This window comes from Danio rerio, chromosome 8 (assembly GCF_052040795.2).
Source record: "Danio rerio strain M-AB ecotype USA chromosome 8, GRCz13ab, whole genome shotgun sequence".
NCBI lineage: Eukaryota > Metazoa > Chordata > Actinopteri > Cypriniformes > Danionidae > Danio > Danio rerio.
In genome coordinates this window covers 22,756,103-22,777,718 of record NC_141028.1, presented here as the reverse complement: position 1 = coordinate 22,777,718, position 21,616 = coordinate 22,756,103, and the positions used below count along the sequence as shown (strand labels likewise).

At 33.3% G+C, this 21,616-nt stretch overlaps 1 protein-coding gene across 2 annotated transcripts; it reads right to left on the bottom strand.

Moving 5' to 3' along the window:
• Positions 1 to 5,350: 5,350 nt before the first annotated feature.
• si:ch73-196i15.3 lies at positions 5,351 to 19,398 on the bottom strand. 2 transcript variants are annotated; one of them, NM_001328267.1, is given in 7 exon segments: positions 5,357 to 6,463; positions 6,910 to 7,002; positions 12,950 to 13,203; positions 13,656 to 13,744; positions 14,108 to 14,229; positions 18,984 to 19,197; positions 19,328 to 19,398. In NM_001328267.1, coding segments are annotated over 6 exon segments (813 nt in total). In that variant the 5' UTR covers positions 19,328 to 19,398; the 3' UTR covers positions 5,357 to 6,422.
• Between the last annotated feature and the right edge of the window lie 2,218 nt (positions 19,399 to 21,616).

Genomic DNA, 21,616 nt, shown 5'->3' with positions numbered 1-21,616 from the left:
ACTAGCTTTTAAGTAGCCAATGATCTGCACTCATTTTTTTTTTCCATTTTGTCTTTTATTTTTATTTTGTCAAAGCCAAAATATTTAAATGAGTGTGGATCACTGGCTGCTTCTTAAAACAAGCACCAAGAATCTAACAATGCAGGTGTATTTGGACACACTTCAATATGTATTTATTCCTTTAATAAACTCCCTCAAACCTGCAAAAATAATTTGAATATGCTAATTTGATGCTTACAAATATTTTACGAGCAGTTTTAGAAAACATTTGTTCTGCTGACAAAAAAAAAAAAAGTTTTAGAACCACATTAATTAGCTGTTTTTACTGTTACTATAAACAAGAAATAACCTTTCCTGATTGAAAGTAATTGTTTGACGCACAGAGAGTTAATCATAGTCATTTTCATGACATAAAAATGTAATCTGTTTCAAAGGCAGATAATTATCTTGTTTCTGTAGACAAAAAGAACGCACCAACAAACAAAAGCAACAGAAGAGCAATTGTCAGGACCGGTTTCCTTATTTGTTATTTTAAGAGGCATGATGCATTCCTTAGTCTCTCAGTGCAACTTTTTTTTTTTTTTTGTAAGCTGAACCCATTTGACTGAAACTAAATTATCATGTATAAATTTTTATATATTTATTTACTAGATTCCATTTTTAAACAGCTATTTTAATTAGGTAGAAATATATATATATATATTTTTTTATTATTATTCATGTAACTTAATTTAACAGTTTATTAAAAGTAGAACTAAAAATCAAGCCTAATAAATGTTTTACTCTTGCTTAATTTATTTTATGTCTATACAATTATAGAACAAATTTAAGGAGCACCAATTTTACCCATTTTAAGAGAAGTCTTTTGTGTCTCCACAATGTGTCTGTAAAGTTTCAGCTTAAAAAATCCATCAGATTTCTTATTATACCTTTTGGAACATTGAAAGTTTCTGCTCTCAACACTGTAGCTGTTTTTGTGGCCTGTGCCTTTAATGTAATGTGTATTTATAGCATATTTAATGTGTTTGACCATACACCCAAAGACAAATTTTAATTGGGCGAACATTTATTAGTTGATGTCTTACCCACAATATAAAAATACACAAATACATTTAAATCTTTTACTTTAATCATTACTATTGAAACATTTAAAGATGCAGTAAAAACATTTTCTTGCTAATGGTTATGTTAACAACCACATTCTTCATTGAAAAAGCTTACATTTTGTGACCCAACAGCAGTAGTATCTTTGAAAATGATAATAATGGCATGGTGACGTGTTTGATACATGTAAACTTGGTATTGACATTGCTAGTTTGTACATACAGGGCCATTGGAAAAAACACAACAATGGAGATGGGAATTCTTGAGATATTAAGCAGCAGTACGATGAACTTTCAGAGCCCTGTCAGCTGTGCTGAATGTCTGCTGTCCTGGAAGAGGATATGGTGCTCCACAACTTACAGAGTGAGGTGTAACTCAACATGGAGTACAACAAGTACTGTCTGAGTCACATGGTAAAAATTTGAAGATCATCTTCACATGCTTGACGTTTTTTCTTTCACTTTTTCAAATGTCAACTGGGTTAAGTAATCCATTGTTTAGATTTGATGGTGTTTTTGACATTTTTATTATGTAAATGTATTTGATGTTAAATGTTAATGACCTGGTTTAACCATTAAAATTGTGATATGGGTCACTCCTGGCATTCGGTAATATTTCAGCTTGAGCAAACTCAGTTTTAAAAGTGTATTGATTATATTTTTAAATAGCCTACATAATTACACACAATTTAAACTTTCAAAAAATCATATTTTCCCATTTCAGGCATTAGACCTTTATATTATTTTCAGTTTTAATCTTATTTGGACACTCATTATTCTCAACCCCGTAACGGACTAAACTGAGTTGTTTTAAAAAGCTTTTGCTATAAAACCCACTTTTACTTATTGCTCATGTGTGCCTCAAATCAATTTAATGGCTAAAATATACAATTTTTATAAGTTTTAGATTTATTTGTGACTGAAGTTACAATTATACAATTCATGCATTCTGTGGTCTCCTAATTTTTTCTAAAAAAAAAAAAAAGTTTTAAATTTAGATATCTTACCCAAACCACATATTTACAATGTTAGGCCTTAAAACGATGTTTGGTACTCAGCAAGAATTTTTTCTATATTTAATAGTTTTCCTTATTTTATTTTCCAAAAAATATAAATTTCACAGGGTTAAGAATACCGTGACAGGGTTGAAAACTGTAACAGGGTTAAGGGGACACTTTAATTTAATTTTATTTTTGTTTTAATTAATTTGAAATTACATCTAAGACTTAACCAAAACACTTGTTTTAGTAAAACATTTAGCAAAGGCATTATTACACTGAGATGAAATTAAACTTCATTAAACCAAACTACAGTCAAAATTCAAAAAAGTAAACTGCTGCAGGTAGCTGGACCGTTAAAAATGCTGATAAAGGCTTATTACTGTAATATATTGCTGAACAGAACATACAGTAAACATGAGCAACAGGTAAAATTTCCTGAACATAAATAAAAACTGCAGTAGAAAAAGTTCGTAATGAAATTAATGAAAATTCTTAATAATAATAATAATAAATACAATTATATAGCCAGATGGGCTGGTCTGAGTATTTCAGAAACTGCTGATCTTTTTTTTTTTCATGCACAACAATCGCGAGGGAAGAAAATTATATAGTGGGCGGCAATTCTGTGGGCACAAATGCCTTGTTGATGTCAGAGGAGAATAGCCAGACTGGTTCCAGCTGATAGAAAGGCAACAGTAACTCAAATAACCACTCGTTACTACCGAGGTCTGCAGAAGAGCATCTTTGAATGCACAACACAGAGGAGAATAAGCTACAGCAGCAGAAAACCAGCAGGGGATTCAACCAGGGATTCCTAAACCTTTTGATTACTTAACTTTCTTTATCTATAATATTAAAATGAATTATGTCCTAATGACCCCCTCTTTAAAGTTAGGTAATTGTCACATGGCGTAGAGATAAACAAATTAACTATTAACATAATTTAAGTATTTTTTACTTTACATGTCCTGATTTTATTAGCTTTTTATTAACTCATGAGAAAACCAATGACACATTTTATATATTTCTGCTGCTGATACGGGTGCCATGTCTGACATAAACTTGTCAACACTGAAAACACTACTTCATATATTCTATCAAAAATAGTTTTAGTAAGTATATATTTACTCAAATATTTTTTTAAAAATAAAAATTCTTGATAAATTAGGTGAGTATCTCAATTCTGTTACAAGTTTACAACCCTAAAACAATGACATGTGTAATGGGGTTGAGTGTGATGGGGTTGATTGCTCCTTGTGTGGTTTAAAAGAGAAGGTCCACATGGCAGCAATTAAAAAGAATGTTATATTGTTTGGAAAAGAAAAAAAAACAATCATCTTAGTTTTACGTTACTGGCTTGAATAGTTCAGCTTGACTGTATCCTTCCTAACTATAATAAACATCAAAAAATGTAAATAAATAAAAATATAACTTGCCTTTTGCACCATGCTGTTAAAAATAGCTGAATGATGTCACTTTTTGTCTGTGAAGACAATTGCTATAGGTGAAGAATTGCTGGTGTGATGGGGTTGAGTTTATATTGAGGGACATAACTTTGTAGCCTGTTTTTTTTATTATTTTTATAAAAAACAATTGTGTTTATAATTTTCATTTATCACAAGAAAAGAACACAAATAAATAGTTGTAATACTGAAAAAATTTAGACTGTGGGCATTTTATTAATTTTTTTCTACATGCAATTTCAAAAAAGTGCCTTGGGGACATGTGAAATAGCATGGTTTGTGACAGAAATATTATATTTTTTATGGTACAATGCTTTTATTGAATTAAATAATCAATGAAAAATTCTTTTACAATTTCATTTTAGTTAACAAACACTTTTTAAAAAAATGGGGGACTAAAATATTACAGAATGCCAGGAATGACCCATTTAATGAGTTCAGATTACATTTTGTGTAATATAAATTGACATTTTTTTGCACATCTGTGTTAGTTACACTTCAGCTTTGTGTATAATGAGAATTGAAATGCTTGATTTCGCAAGGTTTATGTTGTAGAAATGTTTAATGTATTTGTTATTTTAATGTCGTTGTTTTTTTCACAAAAGTGCCTATATAAGAAATGGGGCAGTGTTTAGAATATCATTATTTTGTATATTATATTATTCATTTTCTTTTGGGACAGTGGAGAATAAACAATTCATTGAAGTGGCTTTAACCATCTAAATCTACCAATGCACATTTTTAAATTTGGTGAAACCAAAAAAGCGTGCTACAACAATTTGAACTATTCAATTGGACCAATAACATGATTGGGCAGACTTGGTAGTTTGTCATTTGGCTCATCACATTATTTCCCATTAAACCAATGTTATCGGGCTGTTGCTTCAATTGAAAAAAGTCAGTTTGTAGAATTTCATTTGGGCCAATTAAAAAATGTAGATGGGACTGATCAAAACTTTTTTTTTTACAGTGCATTAACAACATCAGTAGGTTTCAATATCAGGCAATGATATCAGTTTTCGAGTCGTGGCCATTTCACTACATCGAGTGTGCTTAATTTTATATTAATTCTATTTCCCATTGTTATTTATTTCCCTTATAGTACGGCAACCACACGTCAAGACATGTTCAGATGTTGTATACAAGACATTTATCAGGTTTTTATTCATGAATCATATTTGTAATAGTTACTTGTGCATCTGAAGCCTTTGATAATTTTAAAATGTTTTTATAGCTAGAAGAGACTTGACTCTTAAAAGCAGACTCATGCACTTAATAATGCATTCAATACCGAGATTAGAGTTAGAATGGTAAGAATAGTGTATATCCTGCAGCAGCAGTGTTGCTGCACATAAAATATTCTGCTTCAAGAACACCACTATTTTGAAATGCAAAACAGGTAGCACTAGACTAGGGTGTCACGATGGCACAGTGGGTAGCATGATCGTCTCACAGCAAGAAGGTTGCTGGTTTGAGCCTCGGCTTGGTTAGTTGGTGTTTCTGTTTGGAGTTTGCATGTGCTCCCCATGTTTGTGTGGGTTTCCTCCACAAGTCCAATTAAATGCGGTACAGGTAAGTTGGGTAAAGCTAAATTGTCTGTAGTGTATGTGTTTTTTCATGAGCGTGTTTCCGTTTGAGTTGGTGTTGGTTTGTGTGCTTTTGAATAGTAGAGGGCAGGGGAAACTGTGCTTTCCATACACACAAAAAAAAAACATTTAAAAATGACACAGAAATGCTACTGTTTCAGATAGTATTTCATATATAAAAATTACACTCACTCACCTTTAAACGGTTTCAAACCTTTAATTTTTTTATTAGACACAAAAAAAGATATCTTGAAGCACCCATTGACATACATTGTAGTAAATTCCCAGCTAGAAATTTGATGTTCCCAGGAAAGTTCTCAGAATGCCCCTGTCTATGTTAAGGATGTTGTCAGTAATGTTCCCAGAATGTTCTGAGGTTACAGTGTGGAGTTATTTAAGGGTGAGGGGAACATTGTTGAGGGGAGCTTTACAGAATATTCTCAGAACGTTTAGGGAACCATAGTTTATTGGAAAATGCAACCTACTCATAAAGTCCTGTTGGTGTTAAGGACGTTGTCTAGTAATGTTCACAGAACGTTCTGAGAAGATCATGGTGTGAAGTTCTGTAAACAGGGTGTCCACAGGGTCTTAATAAGTTCTAAATTTCAAAAACAAAATTTTAGGCCGTAAAAAGTCTTAAATTCACTGAAATATTGTGTTGTAGGTCTTAAATCATTTTAAACAAGTCTTCATTTCCCTATTTCCAAGTAAAGCTACCCAATCTGTCTCCTATAATCCATCTCAAAACTTATTTTCTAAATTTATATAGTTTTTTATTGCAAAGAAATACAATTTGCAACAGCTGTTAGACATTTTCACAGCAAATTTTCAAAATTAAATTTTCTAATCAGAGAAAGAAAACTAAATCAAGACATTCCTTTACGTAATCTTCCATTATTACAAATACAATTTGCAAAAGTAATCGGGCCATTAGACAAAAATCCTTAGTGTTAAGCTCTATATAAGTCTGAAATTTCAGTCATAATGATCTTAAAGTCTTAAAAAGTCTTAAATTTGAATCGAAAAAAAACTGCAGAAACCCGGTGTAAAGGTGGGGGAAATGTTATTTGGGGAATCTTCCCAGAACATTCAGGATGTTTTAAAAATTTTCAGGGACCAACCTAAAATGTTATTCATTTATTTGTTGTCCTGAAGAGAGAGAGAGCTCAATCAATTAATAAGAGTTGTCTTCATTGGCAGACAAAAATATAAAGCATTTGTCAAACTATGATTTTTAATATGCTGTGTCTGTGTGTGTGTGTGTGTGTCTTAGTCACATTCTCTCTCGTCCGGTTGTCTTTCTCTGCTGCCTGAAACAAAGAATAGGTGTATATGGTGGTGCTTGAGTCTTATGAAATATTTTTAAATGAATACAATTTGAATTTAAATCTTTATCTACATCCCGTTTATGTTTTTTTTTAAAGAAATGCCACTAAAATATCCTGCTCATCACTGCCTGGCAATCAAAACTGTACTTACATGGAAAGATGTTTAGCATATCTAGAACATTTGGGCTGCTGAACATCTTTATATATAAGTGCATAAATCAAATATTACAGTTCTAAAAATCATGCACTGAAGATTAGAGTACTGATGCTGTAAATTCAGCTTTGACAGCAGCAATGTAATAATTTTTAAAACCAATGACTTATGTTTGGATGTCAAAACCTTATAATAACTGCAATAGACATGTAATGATAATTGAGGGATTTATTATAAAAAAAAATGCACATTGCTTAATTTAATGATTACTTACCCCTGTTTCCTCTATCTCTGTGATCAGCTCCCTTTTGATATTTAGAACCCTTGGGTCTTCTCTCCCTATGTTGTAGGAGTAATTTTGTCAGTCCTGAAATCACAAAGCGCTTTTTAAATCAATACAGTGAAATATCAAAGTATGTACTAACTTTAATGTCCCTGCTGAAAAAAACTGCTTTAATGGTTGGCTAGTTTTAGCCATTTGCAGGCTGGTTTAAGCCATGCCTGGTCTTAGATGATCACGCTGGGAAATTACTAGCTGGTTTAAGCTGGGCATTTCCCAGCCTGACCACCTAAGACCAGGCTAGAAATGGTTGAAAACCTGGCAGGTCGACCATTTTAAACCAGCCACCAATCTTAGGCTGGTTTAAGCTGTTTTTTCACAAAGGGTTATTATTAATTTTTCTGGACAGTACAGCACATATATTAGGCTAAATATACTTTAGACTTTCTCTAATTAGTCATTGACAAAACCTCTCATCCACACAGAAAGATGCATTCACCTAATAGCTTTATAAACAAGATTAGGGATAGGTAGTCGACTCTAAAAGAGTTGATTCCTTGACTCAATAAACCTAGTGCCGGAATTGATTCACAGGAGTCGGCTCCCAGAGTCAAGTCAGTTTTTTCGAACCTTCCAGAATGGAGCATTTACACGCTGCACTACAGTTATAATGCTCATTCTTGAGCACTTCAAACATCGAAGGCGCTCGCTTTGAAAGCGTGCACACACATTTAATGCTTTTACTTTTGAATTTCGCAACCACGAGCACTGGCTATTAGAAGTAGTGCTGCGGGATGAAGTTTGCTTTCACTTCAAATGGCTATAAAACACACCCTTTTGCACTTTAGTCTGCGATGTCAAGTTTGTTGTTATAACTGAAATATAGCTATGTGTGTGTTAGTAAATTTTGAGCGGATCAACATCTTAAGCTCTGCAGGTAAAATTATGTTGTTATGTTATTGGATGCTACATGCTCAAGTAAAATGTTAAACTACGCCTATTTCAAGAATAAATAAATCATGATAACAAAATTAGCCGAAGATTTATTTATTAAGATAAAAATCTAATAAGGGCAACACAGTGGCACAGTAGGTAGTGCTGTCGCCTCACAGCAAGAAGGTCACTGGTTAGAGGCTCGGCTGGGTCAGTTGGCATTTCTATGTGGAGTTTGCATGTTCTCCCTGCGTTCGCGTGGGTTTCATCCGGGTGCTCCGATTTCCCCCCACAGTCCAAAGACATGTGACATATAAGTGTGTATGGATGTTTCCCAGGGATGGGTTGCAGCTGGAAGGGTGTCCACTGCATGAAACATGCTGGATAAGTTGGCGGTTCATTCCACTGTGGCGACCCTGGATTAACAAAGGGACTAAGCCAAAAAGAAAATGAATGAATAAAGAAAAATCTGACAATCCATGTCGTAGTTTTGTTTTGGCCCTGGACGCACTTAATTTCATGTTATTCATTCTGAATAAAGAAATTCATTTCAGAAAGAGGATTTTTTAATTAAAAATATTTCTTTAAAAAAATGTTCAAAAATAGGTATGATTTCACTCCTTTCCTCTGGTGTATGCCATCACATTAACACACCATTAGAATTACAAATAACAAATTTCCCAAAATAAACAGTGACATTTAAAAGTAAAGTATTAGGCCATTTAAAACACCTTTAGAGAGAGCAATATGTGAGGCACAGTCTTTCACGCTGCTTTTATTTTTATTTTGGGTTATGTTAATGTATGAATTATTTATTTATTTTATATTATTTTTTATTTATTTGTTAAACATTTCATGTATAGGATTTAATATTTTATTGGTCATAAATCAAATTTAAAAATATAGTTATTTTGGTTATTGATCAACGATTGAGTGTCTGTTTCTGTTAAAAAAATACAGAAAAGAACAAGTAATTTTGGTGGCATGCCTTCCGTGACCCTCCACTACGCCAGATTTCACTCACTCAGTAGCTTAGGCCTAACATTACTCAGTATTCAAGTATCAAACATTTATTAAGAAAATAGTTAGGCTATTTTATGATTTTAAAACGCTTGTATGCTCAATTGGGGTGTTTTTTCTTTGTTGATGAACTGCTACAATTCTTTTCATTGAATATTTCAATAATATTTTAATGTTTTAGCTTTCTGCTAATTATCTAAACTATACGATTAAAATATGTAGTAAATAACTTGGCTAATAATTATTTTATTTTTGACTGCAGCCCATTTAAACTGCTGGTTTTGTCTGGCCAGAGGAGAAAAAGTAATTTGTTTAATCCTTATAATTGGAGTTGATTCTAGAGTCAGTTCCAGCAACTTCAAAAACCTAAAACCGAACCCCACCATTATCCATTTCCATGGCAACTCTCTCCGCTTCAGTGTTTAAATGAGGCCCTGTTTACACTAATATGTCTTAGTCTTAAAACACATAACTTTTGCTACGGTTACGCATTCTGCCCACACTACCCCAGAGTTTTCAAACCCCAAAAAGCAGAGCATTTTGAAAACACTTAAGAGGCAGAATCAGTAAATGTGCACAATCAGTTTGCGTGGTTACAAATTATTATATTAACTTATCTTTGCACTCAGCCAAAAACAACAACAACAAAAAACACGTTACCTGAGAACAAGTAATAGATTCAAAAGAGCAAAGAGTTGTTAGAAGGTGACAAGATAAATTACATATCACGCTTATCAACTATAGTGAGATGACACCCAGCGGTACATCCTCAAAGCACATGCTGACTGCCTGGAGCTCAGACCTCCACATATGCTGCAGCGCAAACCAGAGTGTGTGTATGTGGTCAAGTGATGTGCGTTTCCAGTGGTGTAGTGTGGTCGAAAATCTTTGCAGAAATGCTGGATGAAACGCCATGTGGACGTGGGTCATTTTTATTAAAACTAGTGTAAATGGGGCCTGAGACTCACATAACAGACACTTTAAAGTTAGGCATTTGCATAAATAAACATTACAAACAATTCATAAACAAATTAAATAATACGACTTGACCCTTCATTCATTTTCTTTTCAGCTTAGTCCCTTTATTAATCCAGGGTCGCCACAGCGGAATGAATCGCCAACTTATCCAGCACGTTTTTACACAGCGGATGCCCTTCCTGCCGCAACCCATCTCTGGGAAACATCCACACATACTCATTCACACTCATACACTACGGACAATTTAGCTTACCCAATTCACCTGTACAGCATGTCTTTGAACTGTGAGGGAAACCAGAACACCCGGAGGAAACCCACGTGAACGCAGGAAGAACATGCAAACGCCACACAGCAACACCAACTGACCCAGCCAAGGCTCGAACTAGCAACCTTCTTGAAATGAGGCGACAGCACTACCTACTGGGCCACTGCAATGCCCAATAGACTTAATTCTAAATCTTAAAGTGGTGGTCCAGAATGTGATTTTAAGGCTTGGTTGTGTTTATACGATGCAAAGCAATGTGTAAGAGACATTATGTTTGTTGTAATGCTGTTTTTGACCACTGGGTGGAGTGTGGGTTTAGAGGAGTATATAGGTAGACAAAGACTTAGAACAACAGGTGTGTAATTAGAGGGAAGCACATTTTTTGACATTGTTTGAAAGAGCTTTATGGAGGCATTCAATGTGATTTTATGAGCATTTATATATCAGACTGTAAGTGGAAATTGAGCCATAAGAACTGTCTGTGCAAAAAATAAATCTGATAAGCAGTATTTGGAAGATGATTCGTTTGTTGAGATCTCACGCGTCAGAAACAACCCTACAACACCTCAAGTGACAAAATGGTCATTTGTGTCACTACACAAAATGTGCTCATGTTTCACATGAAAGAAAGTTATTTTTTCATATATCTCACTTTGATTATACACAGCTACTCAGCTAACATGAAAACGACTGATATATTTCCTAGTTCCTCTGAAAGGCCCGCCCTTAAGTGACTGGTCATTGTCATAATGTGCTGCTATTCGCGGACACGCCCATAAAAGCACGCGCTTTTCTGCTGTGTAAACAATCAGTCAACCTCCTGCCTGCTCTCTAAAATAATATCTGACAAGTGTCTGTAACGAGTGAAAATGGGGTGAAATTGTGTGTGTCTGTGTGTGCATGTTGTCTGCGTCTATGTGTGTGTCTATGTATGTGTGTTAAGTTATTTTCTGTAATATATCGTGACAGAATAATAAAGCACAAGATGTGGGATGCGACCTGTGTGAGCCTTGATTTTTTTATTCTGCTGCTACCACGAGTCAGGTGAGCTAACCTGTATTTTTTTTTATGTGTTACACGACGTCTTTCATATATATCCGGAATATGCAGGTGTAAGTAATATGAATCATCCACATATCTTTTGCGACTTCATTATATGAGATGTGAAACGCATGAAAAAGTTGCCTAAAGACAATCAATGCAATTGAGCACACACATAAGAGACACGAACGTGCTGGTGGAGTGTGTGTTTACAACAGTTTGACTGATAAATATGAATTTGTAGCTAAATCGTTTGCCCGCAAAGCAGCATTTCGCAATGTTTACATCGTTGCTAACTTACAGCATACCATTAACGCTAGACACTGTACATGTCATGATTTTAATGAATAAAAACACTTACAGGTTGTAGTTCACAGCTTCTGCTTTGAGAAAATTTTTGCCGAATCCAGCACTGAACTGGAAGAGATGTTTTGTCAAATCATGCTTGCTGTGTATTTTATAATTCTCTGGAACATAATTAATATTGAACTGTAAGCACTTCTGTTCTGTCTTTGTGTCATGTCCTTTGGAAGCCCAAATACAGAAACAGCCGAAGCTCTGTGGAAACAGCAGTTTGGACGCATTTTTAGCTTCATATCTGCTATAACGTTACAGCGCCTCTGGCCACAGCCCTTACCTGCGCAGTTTGTATGCACAGTAAACGAACCTTTGTGATCTCACAGGGGAAGGAAGTATTTTTTGTAGTCCCCAAAATTCGTTCATTGTAGACTTTGCTAAGCTAACTCTGTAAAAACCAAGGTCTCCCTTAGCATTGAACTTAGAACTTTTAACATTCAGAGATGTTGTTTATGTTCACACAGCTACATTACACATCAACTAAAGTTTAAAATATGATATAGTGGACCACCCCTTTAAATTTTAAACTTATTTTTTAGTTTTTAATAACAACCTGTTATATTTAAAACGCCTTGCAGAATTTTTATACTAAACATTGCTTTTGTTAATATGTATGATAACCAATATTAAACGTCCTCCTAAAGTCATATTGAGAACGTTATTTCATGACTAAAAAACGACCATGTGGAACGTTCTGTTAACACCACAAATGTTCTCTTTGTAACTTTTTTATGTAACCATAAAATACCCAAAACAGAACGACCCCATAAAGTCATGTTGAGAACATTATTTTATGACTGAAAGAGGACCATGTGGGAATAATCTATTAGCATCACATATGTTTCTTTGTAACGTTATTATGTAAGATTGTTTTGTATTGATGTAAATTGATTAATGCTAGTTTCCTGTTAAAAAATGTTTTTGAAGGAGAGGGTAAATATTTCGTTTAGTTATGTGTGGTGAGGTGAAGGTTAGATTGTCTTTAATCATCGAGTGACTGTCAAATGTATTTTTTTATGTTATCTGGCGGATTTTTTCAAAACAGAACTTCCTCATAAAGTTATATTGGGAATGTTATGATATGACTAAAAGAGGATCATTTGGGAACATTCTGTTAATGTCACAAAGGTTCTCTTTGTAACGTTATTATGTGACCACAGAATAAATTATATAGAATGTCCCCATTATTATTTGATGGAAAGAGGATCCCTAATGTTCTGTAAAGTTTTCGGACTTTTATCACCTTTAAATAATTTTTAGGAAACGTTGCGCAAGGTCGCGATAATGTAGCTTCCTATGTGGGTTATATTATATAATGGAAGTCAAAAGCTACTGATTTCCATTTTTTTTTCACCATGTATTATTTTGTGTTCAACTGAAAAAATAAACTTAAACATTATTGGTAGTGGAGGGTTAGTAAATGACATTAGATTTTATTACCCAATGTTGTACGCCTAGTTGTTACAGTAGTGGTGGTGGAAGTAGATGTTGTAGTGGCTGTAGTCATCATCGTCTTCAGTGTCGTAGGTGTCTGAGTTGTTGTTGTTGTCTGTGTCGTTGTCTGCATTGTTTTTTGTGTCGTTGTTTGTGGCGTTGTTGTCATCAGCGTTGTTGTTGGCGGTGATGTTGTTGTCGTCGAGAGTATGATTGCTTTTTTTGTCCAAAATTCAATAAAATTTTTGACGAATGCAGCTCTGAAAAGACAATCAGATATCAGATTTACAAACTATCAGTATAAACTGAAGTAAAACCATGAATTATTAATTGATTATAAATTAATAATAAGAATAAATTAATTTTGACTTGGAGGTTCATTCCGCTGTGGCGACCCCAGATTATTAAGGGACTAAGCCGAAAAGAAAATGAATGAATGAATGAATAATTTTGACTTATGGCTGATTTATATTTCGAGAGCTAGTGATCACCATAACCCATGGTGCATGCCTTACACGGAGCTGTGCATTTATACTTCTGCATTTTTTGTGTTGCCAGTGGGGTTTCTATGTTCTGACCAATCCCTAATCTCCACATAATGCAAAACCTTTTATAAAATACAATAAAATGTAATTAACTTAATTTATTTAAAAAGCTTTGGACAACCCGTGAAGTATATATTGTTTTTCCTCAAAGTATCAAAAGAATTTACCTGAAGAAAAACTGTCCAGTGGCTTGAGGCGTCCACATCACTTGTACTGAAGATTTATCTGAGCTTAGAGAATGAGCCACGACATGGCCCTAATAAATACATAAGATAAACACCTGACTTTAGGTTCTAGAACTTACAGCTGCTAACATTTAACAATTGCTCTAAGAAGCCAGTACAAAAGAGTGTAAAAGTGTGTGTGTGTGTTTGCTTGTTTATGTGGTTTATGAGGACACCAATTTTTTAAATGACATATGTGCGACCTAGATATTACAATGTTGAGGTGATTTATGAGGACAGCCAATGTGTGGGTTGGGTTTAGGGGTAGTGATTGGGTAATGCTATATAATAAATGTTCTTTACAGAAGGCTATAAAATAGATTACACCTATGGAGAGTCTTCATAAATCCCAAAAACCAACAGTGTGTGCGTGCGTGTGTGGCAGGGCTACTCACGCTACAGAGGAGCAGACTGTTGAAGTCAAGCACACTAAACGAACCAGCAGGCGGACAATCATCACACTCTCGAGCCTCTAGCATAAACCCCATAAATGAACCAGAAGAAGCCGAGAGCGTCACTGTGGAAAAAGTTAAAACATTTTGCTGGCAAGTTTGAAAAGACAACTTGTTTACATAACTAAAGCATTAAAAACACTTTCTAGTAGTGTAGACCAGTGGTTTCCAACCTTTTTCTTTGGGGCCCCCCCCATGAACATATACAAACATTGGAGCCCCCCCACCATATAAATACACACGCACACACACACACATATGTACTGTGTATATATATATATATATATATATATATATATATATATGTGCGTGTGTGTGTGTGTGTGTGTGTGTGTGTGTGTGTGTGTGTGTGTGTGTGTGTGTGTGTGTTTTTGTGTAATATTAATATATAGTAATATGTATAGAAAATATTAATTAATCAGTTTTAACTTGTCTTGGCCTTCAATAAAACTAAAATCTAGGTAGGCTTTGTCATACTGTCTAATCTTTTTCTTCGCCTCTGAAGAATCACTGCATTTACGTTTGTCTGCCATTTTTGTTTTGATTTTGCCTTTACGACACGTTGACAAGCAGATTGCGCGAGTGAGCAAAATTTAAATAATTATTTAAAGTTATTTATTTTAATTATTTTCACTATTATGTTGGAATTTTAAGTATGTGTTTAGATTTTTTTTTTGGTACTTAAAAATACATATATAATAGTAGGGCTACTCGATTTTGGGAAAAATCATAATCACGATTATTTTGGTCATAATTGTAATCACAATTATTCAAAACCATTGCCAGTTAAAGTCAAAATTATTAGCGCTCCTGAGATTTTTTTTTTTTTTTATAAATATTTCCCAAATTATGCTTAACAGAGCAAGGAATTTTAACAGTATTTCCTATAATATTTTTTCTTCTATTTGTTTTATTTTAGCTTGAATAAAGAAAGGTTTAAATATTTTGAAACCAATTTAAGGTCAATATTATTAGCCCCCTTAAGCAATATATATTTTTGATTGTCTGCAGAATAAACTACCGTTATAATGACTTGCCTTATTACTCTAATTAAGCCTTTGAACTGCACTTTAATCTAAATGCTTGTATTTTGAAAAATATCTAGTAAAATATTATGTGCTGTCATTATAGCAAAGACAAAAAGAAATCTCAGTAATTAGAAATGAGATATCAAAAGTATTATGTTCAGAAATAAGTTAATAAATATTCTTTCCATGAAACAGAAATTGGGCAGGAAAAGGTTTGCTAATATTCAAGAGGGCTAATAATTCTGACTTCAACTGTATACATACAGTTATTTTCCACCCTGCAAAGGAAAGAGAAATAAATACAATAGAATAAAATAAAAATATGAAACAAACTGTGCTTTAAGCATCTTCACTGTAACAAAAACACTTTAGCTACAGCAGTCCTTCAGTCAAGAGCAGCGAGGGTTTTCTTGTTATGTTTTTTTAATAATGATAAAAACAGGCGGCAGAAGGATTATAGCGCGCTGTATCTTTAATGGTTTCTCTTTCACGTCTTTTGATCCTCAACTCGTTTGTTTATTACACAAATGAGGGTTAATGTTAATAATCACTAAACACCGCGTTTTGACACCTATTTGACCATTAAATCGCTCACGTTAAGATGACTTTAGATGTCTGCGCTCCTCTGCTCGTCTCAGTGTGTGAATGAGAGTGAATGCTGACCGGCCGCATGCTTCTGACTGCGTGATCGTGCTGCGCACACACATAAGCTCTTTCGCGCTTTTAAGAGCAACACGTGTACAACTTGAACGTGGCAAAATATGATGCAATAACCATTTATCTCGATTAATGCTTTTTTATAATCGTTTGAAACCGAAATCTAAATCGGATTTTCGATTAATTGCAAAGTCCTTTATAATAGTGGAGCATTTGTATGCCTTTTTCTACCTCAATACTTATCCTCTCCCGCGCCCCCCCCTGTGAACTCTGGCGCCCCCCTTAGGGGGGCGCGGACCCCAGGTTGGGAACCACTGGGCTAAATAAATGGAGAAACTGCAGCTGAATAGTGAAAATATGTTCTTCTCTTATGTGCTGTAATTTATTCTGAAATGCTTATTTATTTATTTATTTATTTATTTATTTATTTTTTTTTTTTTTTTATTTTTTCTCTGTGTCACATGTCTACAAGGGGTTTCATTTATAAAACTTTATGTAGAAATCGTCCTAAAAGCGAGTGTATGCCAGAATAAATGTAAAATTATTAATTAATGGATATGGCTCGTGATTTAAAGTGATTTGATTAATTCAATATTCAATTAAATAGCATGAAACAGTGTGAGGGATAAAAAAGGTGTGTCAGAATTGTTAAAGGGATACTTCATCTAAATATTTTAATTCTTTCATCATTTCTATCAACCTGTTCCAAACCTGTTTTAGTTTCTTTCTTTTGTTTAACAAAGTTTAACAAATAAAAATTATATATATTAAATATATATATATATATATATATATATATATATATATATATATATATATATATATATATATATATATATATATATATATATATATATATATATATATTAAATAAACAAGAAAGGTGCTCTTAATTCAACTATTCAACTTGAGCCCTTCTCCCTCAAAATGTCTGCTCATGTCCCTGGCAAAAACTGATCAAATTTGAGAACAATTGTCATTGTTTTTCCATTTTGAAAGAAATGAAAAACACATAATCTAGGGCTGCACAATACTGTATATCCTTTCAGCATCGATTTTGAAGTGTGATCATTCGCAATAGTCACATCGCGAGTATACGCAATGTTGAGTGTAGGTTATAATTGATCATGTTTTTTTGGGACCTGTTACTGTGTGAGGGTTTTAAAAAGCATTCAGCCATAAGAAATTGTACCATTTGTAACTTTGACAAATTAATAACAAATAATTTTATTGAATTGTTTATAAAACAAAGACTGTGCAGTGTTATTTTACATTTGATTATTAAATTACTGCAAACCTGAATAAAGTTCCACTCCTTAGAAAACATTAAAATGTTGCTTATTTCATTTGTATATTTTTCTTAATTGAATTTATTTATGCTTGTAGACTTTTTTATTTACTCTCCTACAAAATCATCCCAATTAATCTGAAATTATAAATTCTTTCTAAATAGTTTATATTCAACTCATCTAGTGAAATTGTATTCATATCACAATATATATATATATATATATATATATATATATATATATATATATATATATATATATATATATATATATATATATATATATACAGTTGAAGTCAAAATTATTAGCCCCACTTTGATTTTTTTTTCTTTTTTAAATATTTCCCAAATGATGTTTAACAGAGCAAGGAAATTTTCAAAGATAATATTTTATTTCTTCTGGAGAAAGTCTTATTTGTTTTATTTTGGCTAGAATAAAAGCAGTTTTTAATTTTTTTAAACACCATTTTAAGGACAAAATTATTAGCCCCTTTAAGCTTTTTTTTCCCCCACTGTCTACAGAACTAACCATCGTTATACAGTAACTGAATTACCCTAACTTGCCTTGGTAACCTAATTAACCAAGTTAAGCCTTTAAATGTCACGTTAAGCTGTATATCCTTACAGCTTAACGTGACATTTAAAGGCTTAACTTGGTTAATTAGGTTACCAAGGCAAGTTAGGGTAATTCAGTGTCTTGAAAAATATCTGGTCAAATATTATTTACCGTCATCATGGCAAAGATAAAATAAATCAGTTATTAGAAATGAGTTATTAAAACTATTATGTTTAGAAATGTGTTAAAAATCTTCTCTCTGTTAAACAGAAATTGGAGAAAAAAAAAATAAACGGGGCTAATAATTCAGGGGGGCTAATAATTTTGACTTCAATTGTGTATGTGTGTGTGTGTGTGTGTGTGTGTATATATATATATACACACACACACACACACACACACACACACACACACCACACACACACACACACACACACACACACACACATACATTTTTCCAATATTGAGCAGCCTTAATAGAGACTGCTAGCCCATTCTGAGGAAAGACTCAGCGTAGTTAGTTGTGGGTGTTACATTTGAGCCACACAATGTGTACATTAATAACCAAACCAAATTAATTAGAGCCACATTAATAACTTAACCAAAACAAACTAATGTTTAATTATGAGTGTAATTTAAATAACCTTTTGCATGAAAACAATAAATAAAAATATATATTTCATTTAAACAAATCAATTTTAATGAAGCTGTTTGCTAATATTGCAAATAAATCCTTTCTCGAGTCTTAATAGATAAGTAGACGAACATATTGTGCTATGTAGGCTATAATAAAAATGTAGAGTTAAGATCTGAGAAAATATAGGCCTACAGTATTCTGTATAAACTAAACTAAAATTGATTATGTAAAATCTGACTTTCCAACAAGTGTTACAACTAACTCTCTTTTTGTTACAATCTGACTGAAGGAACAAATCTGACTCCTCTGAAAAATCTGCCCCGATGAAGCTACAATTAAATATCAAAATGACTATGTAGAGCAATATGTGACATCAGCATAAAATTGTTCTTGTTTTTAAACTAGTTTTTCTAGCGGGAGTCAATCTAGGCTAAATCAATTTGCACCAGGTGTGAGAAAAAAATACTTAAACGTTTTGTATAAGAAATTTAAAAGAAATAAAATTTCTATGATTATTTTTATTTCAACAACCCCATTAACCCCATTACTTTCCTCATTATTTGCCCAAAACCAAAAAGTGTTACTGTACCCCGCTCTTCTAAGAAGCGTCTATAAGATGGATAAAATGTAGGCTAAATGTAAAACGATTCTACCTGTAATGCCCGTTCCCACTTGTGAACTGTCCACGATCACGTAATCTGGAGCGACGGTGAAAGGGTTTGAATCTTGTCCTGATGCTTGAACTCCATGATCTATAGCCATACTTTGACACTGGTCGGTCAATAAACTTCCATCACTGTAACAGCAGATGAACCTCAACATGGTAAATCCAAATATCAGCAAAAGGAGAGCGCGCACAGCAGACATCTGAAACGGACCAAAATCACAAGAACAAGCACAGTGATCAAATCCAGATGTAGGCCTAAGTAAAAAAAACACTTTAAGTGAACAAAGTATCTTAAGACAAATGGATGTCAGTACTAGGGTATGAAAATACCTTGTTATGTCCTGTTGCCAAAGATACGAGAGAAAAGGTAGCAGAGAAAAGTGACGACAGGTTGTCAGTGTTATTTATATAGTTTACTGTCCTGCTCAACCAGACTTTCTATTGTCGAACAACGCTTGATGCCCTCTTTTGATAGATATTTGACCTACACTGCAAAAAATGCTTTTCTTACTTAGATTTTTTTTTGTCTTGTTTCAAGTCCAAATATCTACAAATCCTTAAATCAAGAAGCATTTTCTAGACAAGCAAAACATATTGTCTTGTTTTAAGAAAAATATGCCAAAATTTTTAGTTTTTCCTCAAATCTAGCTAAATAATCTGCCAAAGGGGTAAGCAAAATAATTTAGTTTTTCGATTTGTGATAAGATTATTTTGCTTTCCCCACTGGCAGATTATTTAGCTTGATTTAAGGAAAAACTCACTTTATTTTGGCATATTATTTCTTAAAACAAGACAATATGTTTTGCTTGTCTAGAAAATGCTTCTTGATTTAAAAACTTTTAGATATTTGGACTAAAACAAGACAAAAAAATTTAAGTAAGAAAAGCATTTTTTGCAGAGTAGGAAGTGGATAACAGTAGGCTAATTAGAGCAGCTCTGTAATGTTTATACATTAACAACATTGATAATAATAATAATAATAATAATAATAATAATAATAATAGAAATCACACAAATAAACAAACATTAACTTTTTTACGTTGAACTTCATATTATTTGGCAACAAAAATGTTAAACAAGTCCATTCATTCATTCATTTTCTTTTCGGCTTAGTCCCTTTATTAATCCGGGGTCTACACAGCGAAATGAACCGCCAACTTATCCAACACGTTTTTACGCAGCGGATGCTCTTCTAGCCACAATCCATCTCTGGGAAATATAAATTGTTATATAAACGGATATTTTTATTTACAACAAAACCAGCACAGTAACAGCATAGAACTCAAAAACACAATGTTTTATTTTCATTTATAATACTGTTATTTGCCTTTGTCTTTTCTGAAAAATAATAATAATAATAATAATAATAAGATTTGCTCTGTGAATCCAAATGGTTATCAGTGCTTAAAAACAATATGCTGGAAAACGTCACTGCAAAAACAACAGTGCAGATTTATAACCAACATTCAGAGAAAAGCATGACAGATATAAAAGAAAAAAACTGACTGTCTTCCAATAAGGAAATGGAACAATCAAAACAAATGACAACGGATCATGTGAACTAAAGCAAAACAAGTGTTGATATACAAATTTAACCTTGTATTTTTTTCAAGCCACTGACAGTGAAAGTCATATTTCAAATGAAATGCACTCTCAGGTACACTCTTTGAAATAAAGGTACAGGAGCTGTCATTGGGGCAGTACCTTTTCAAAAGGTACATATTTATACCTGAAGGGTCCATAATGGTAACTCAAAGGTACTTTTTAAGTACATTTGAGAACTAATATGCACCTTTTAGGTACCACTGTGGACTATTTGGATACAAAAATGTGCCTTTTAAAAAGCATTGGATGCAGCTCAGATAGCACTGCACCAGGTCTGCATTCAAACTCCTCTCTCATCATAACACATGCATGGTTTGAATGTTGAATAAATGGAATTGTTTACTCTGAAGTCAACAGCCACTGTTCTAATTACAGTTCTGCATTTTTTACATTTTTTAAAACTCAGAACTCGCGTGTTCTCCCCTGTAATTTTCCGCATGTGTGTTAGAGAGCTATTATCCTTCATTACAACAATTTTTGAGAGGTAAATGCATGTGATAGTGATTTTAATCTTTTCCATAAACATCAGTGGTTTTATCTAAACTATAAACTGTTTAGATGTTTAAACTGTTTAAAACGGCGTTTTTTTTAAAACACAGATTTGAAGGCAGTGATTTGAAGGATTAATAAACATATGCAATTCACTATCATTTATAATTTGTGTTGCGTGGGTGTTAAGATCCCGATCTAAATGCATTAACGCAGGCTAAACAATAGAGACAGAAAACACCTTTAAAGAAACCCATCACATCCTGAGAATAACCCACCACAGCCTCTTCTACCATCATTATTTACAGGAAAGTCTAAATGCTTTCATACATGTGGTGTGAATGATGCAAGAGGTGATCTCATTGTGATCATAACAAATTTAGGATTAATCTATAAGTACAAAAAATATATTAGCTTAATCCACGGGTGTTGCGAACTGTGTGTTGTGATCTGTTCGAATCTCGTATCAATCGTGATCGTTTACACCCCTACCATTTTATATAAAAAAATAAAATAAAAATAAGT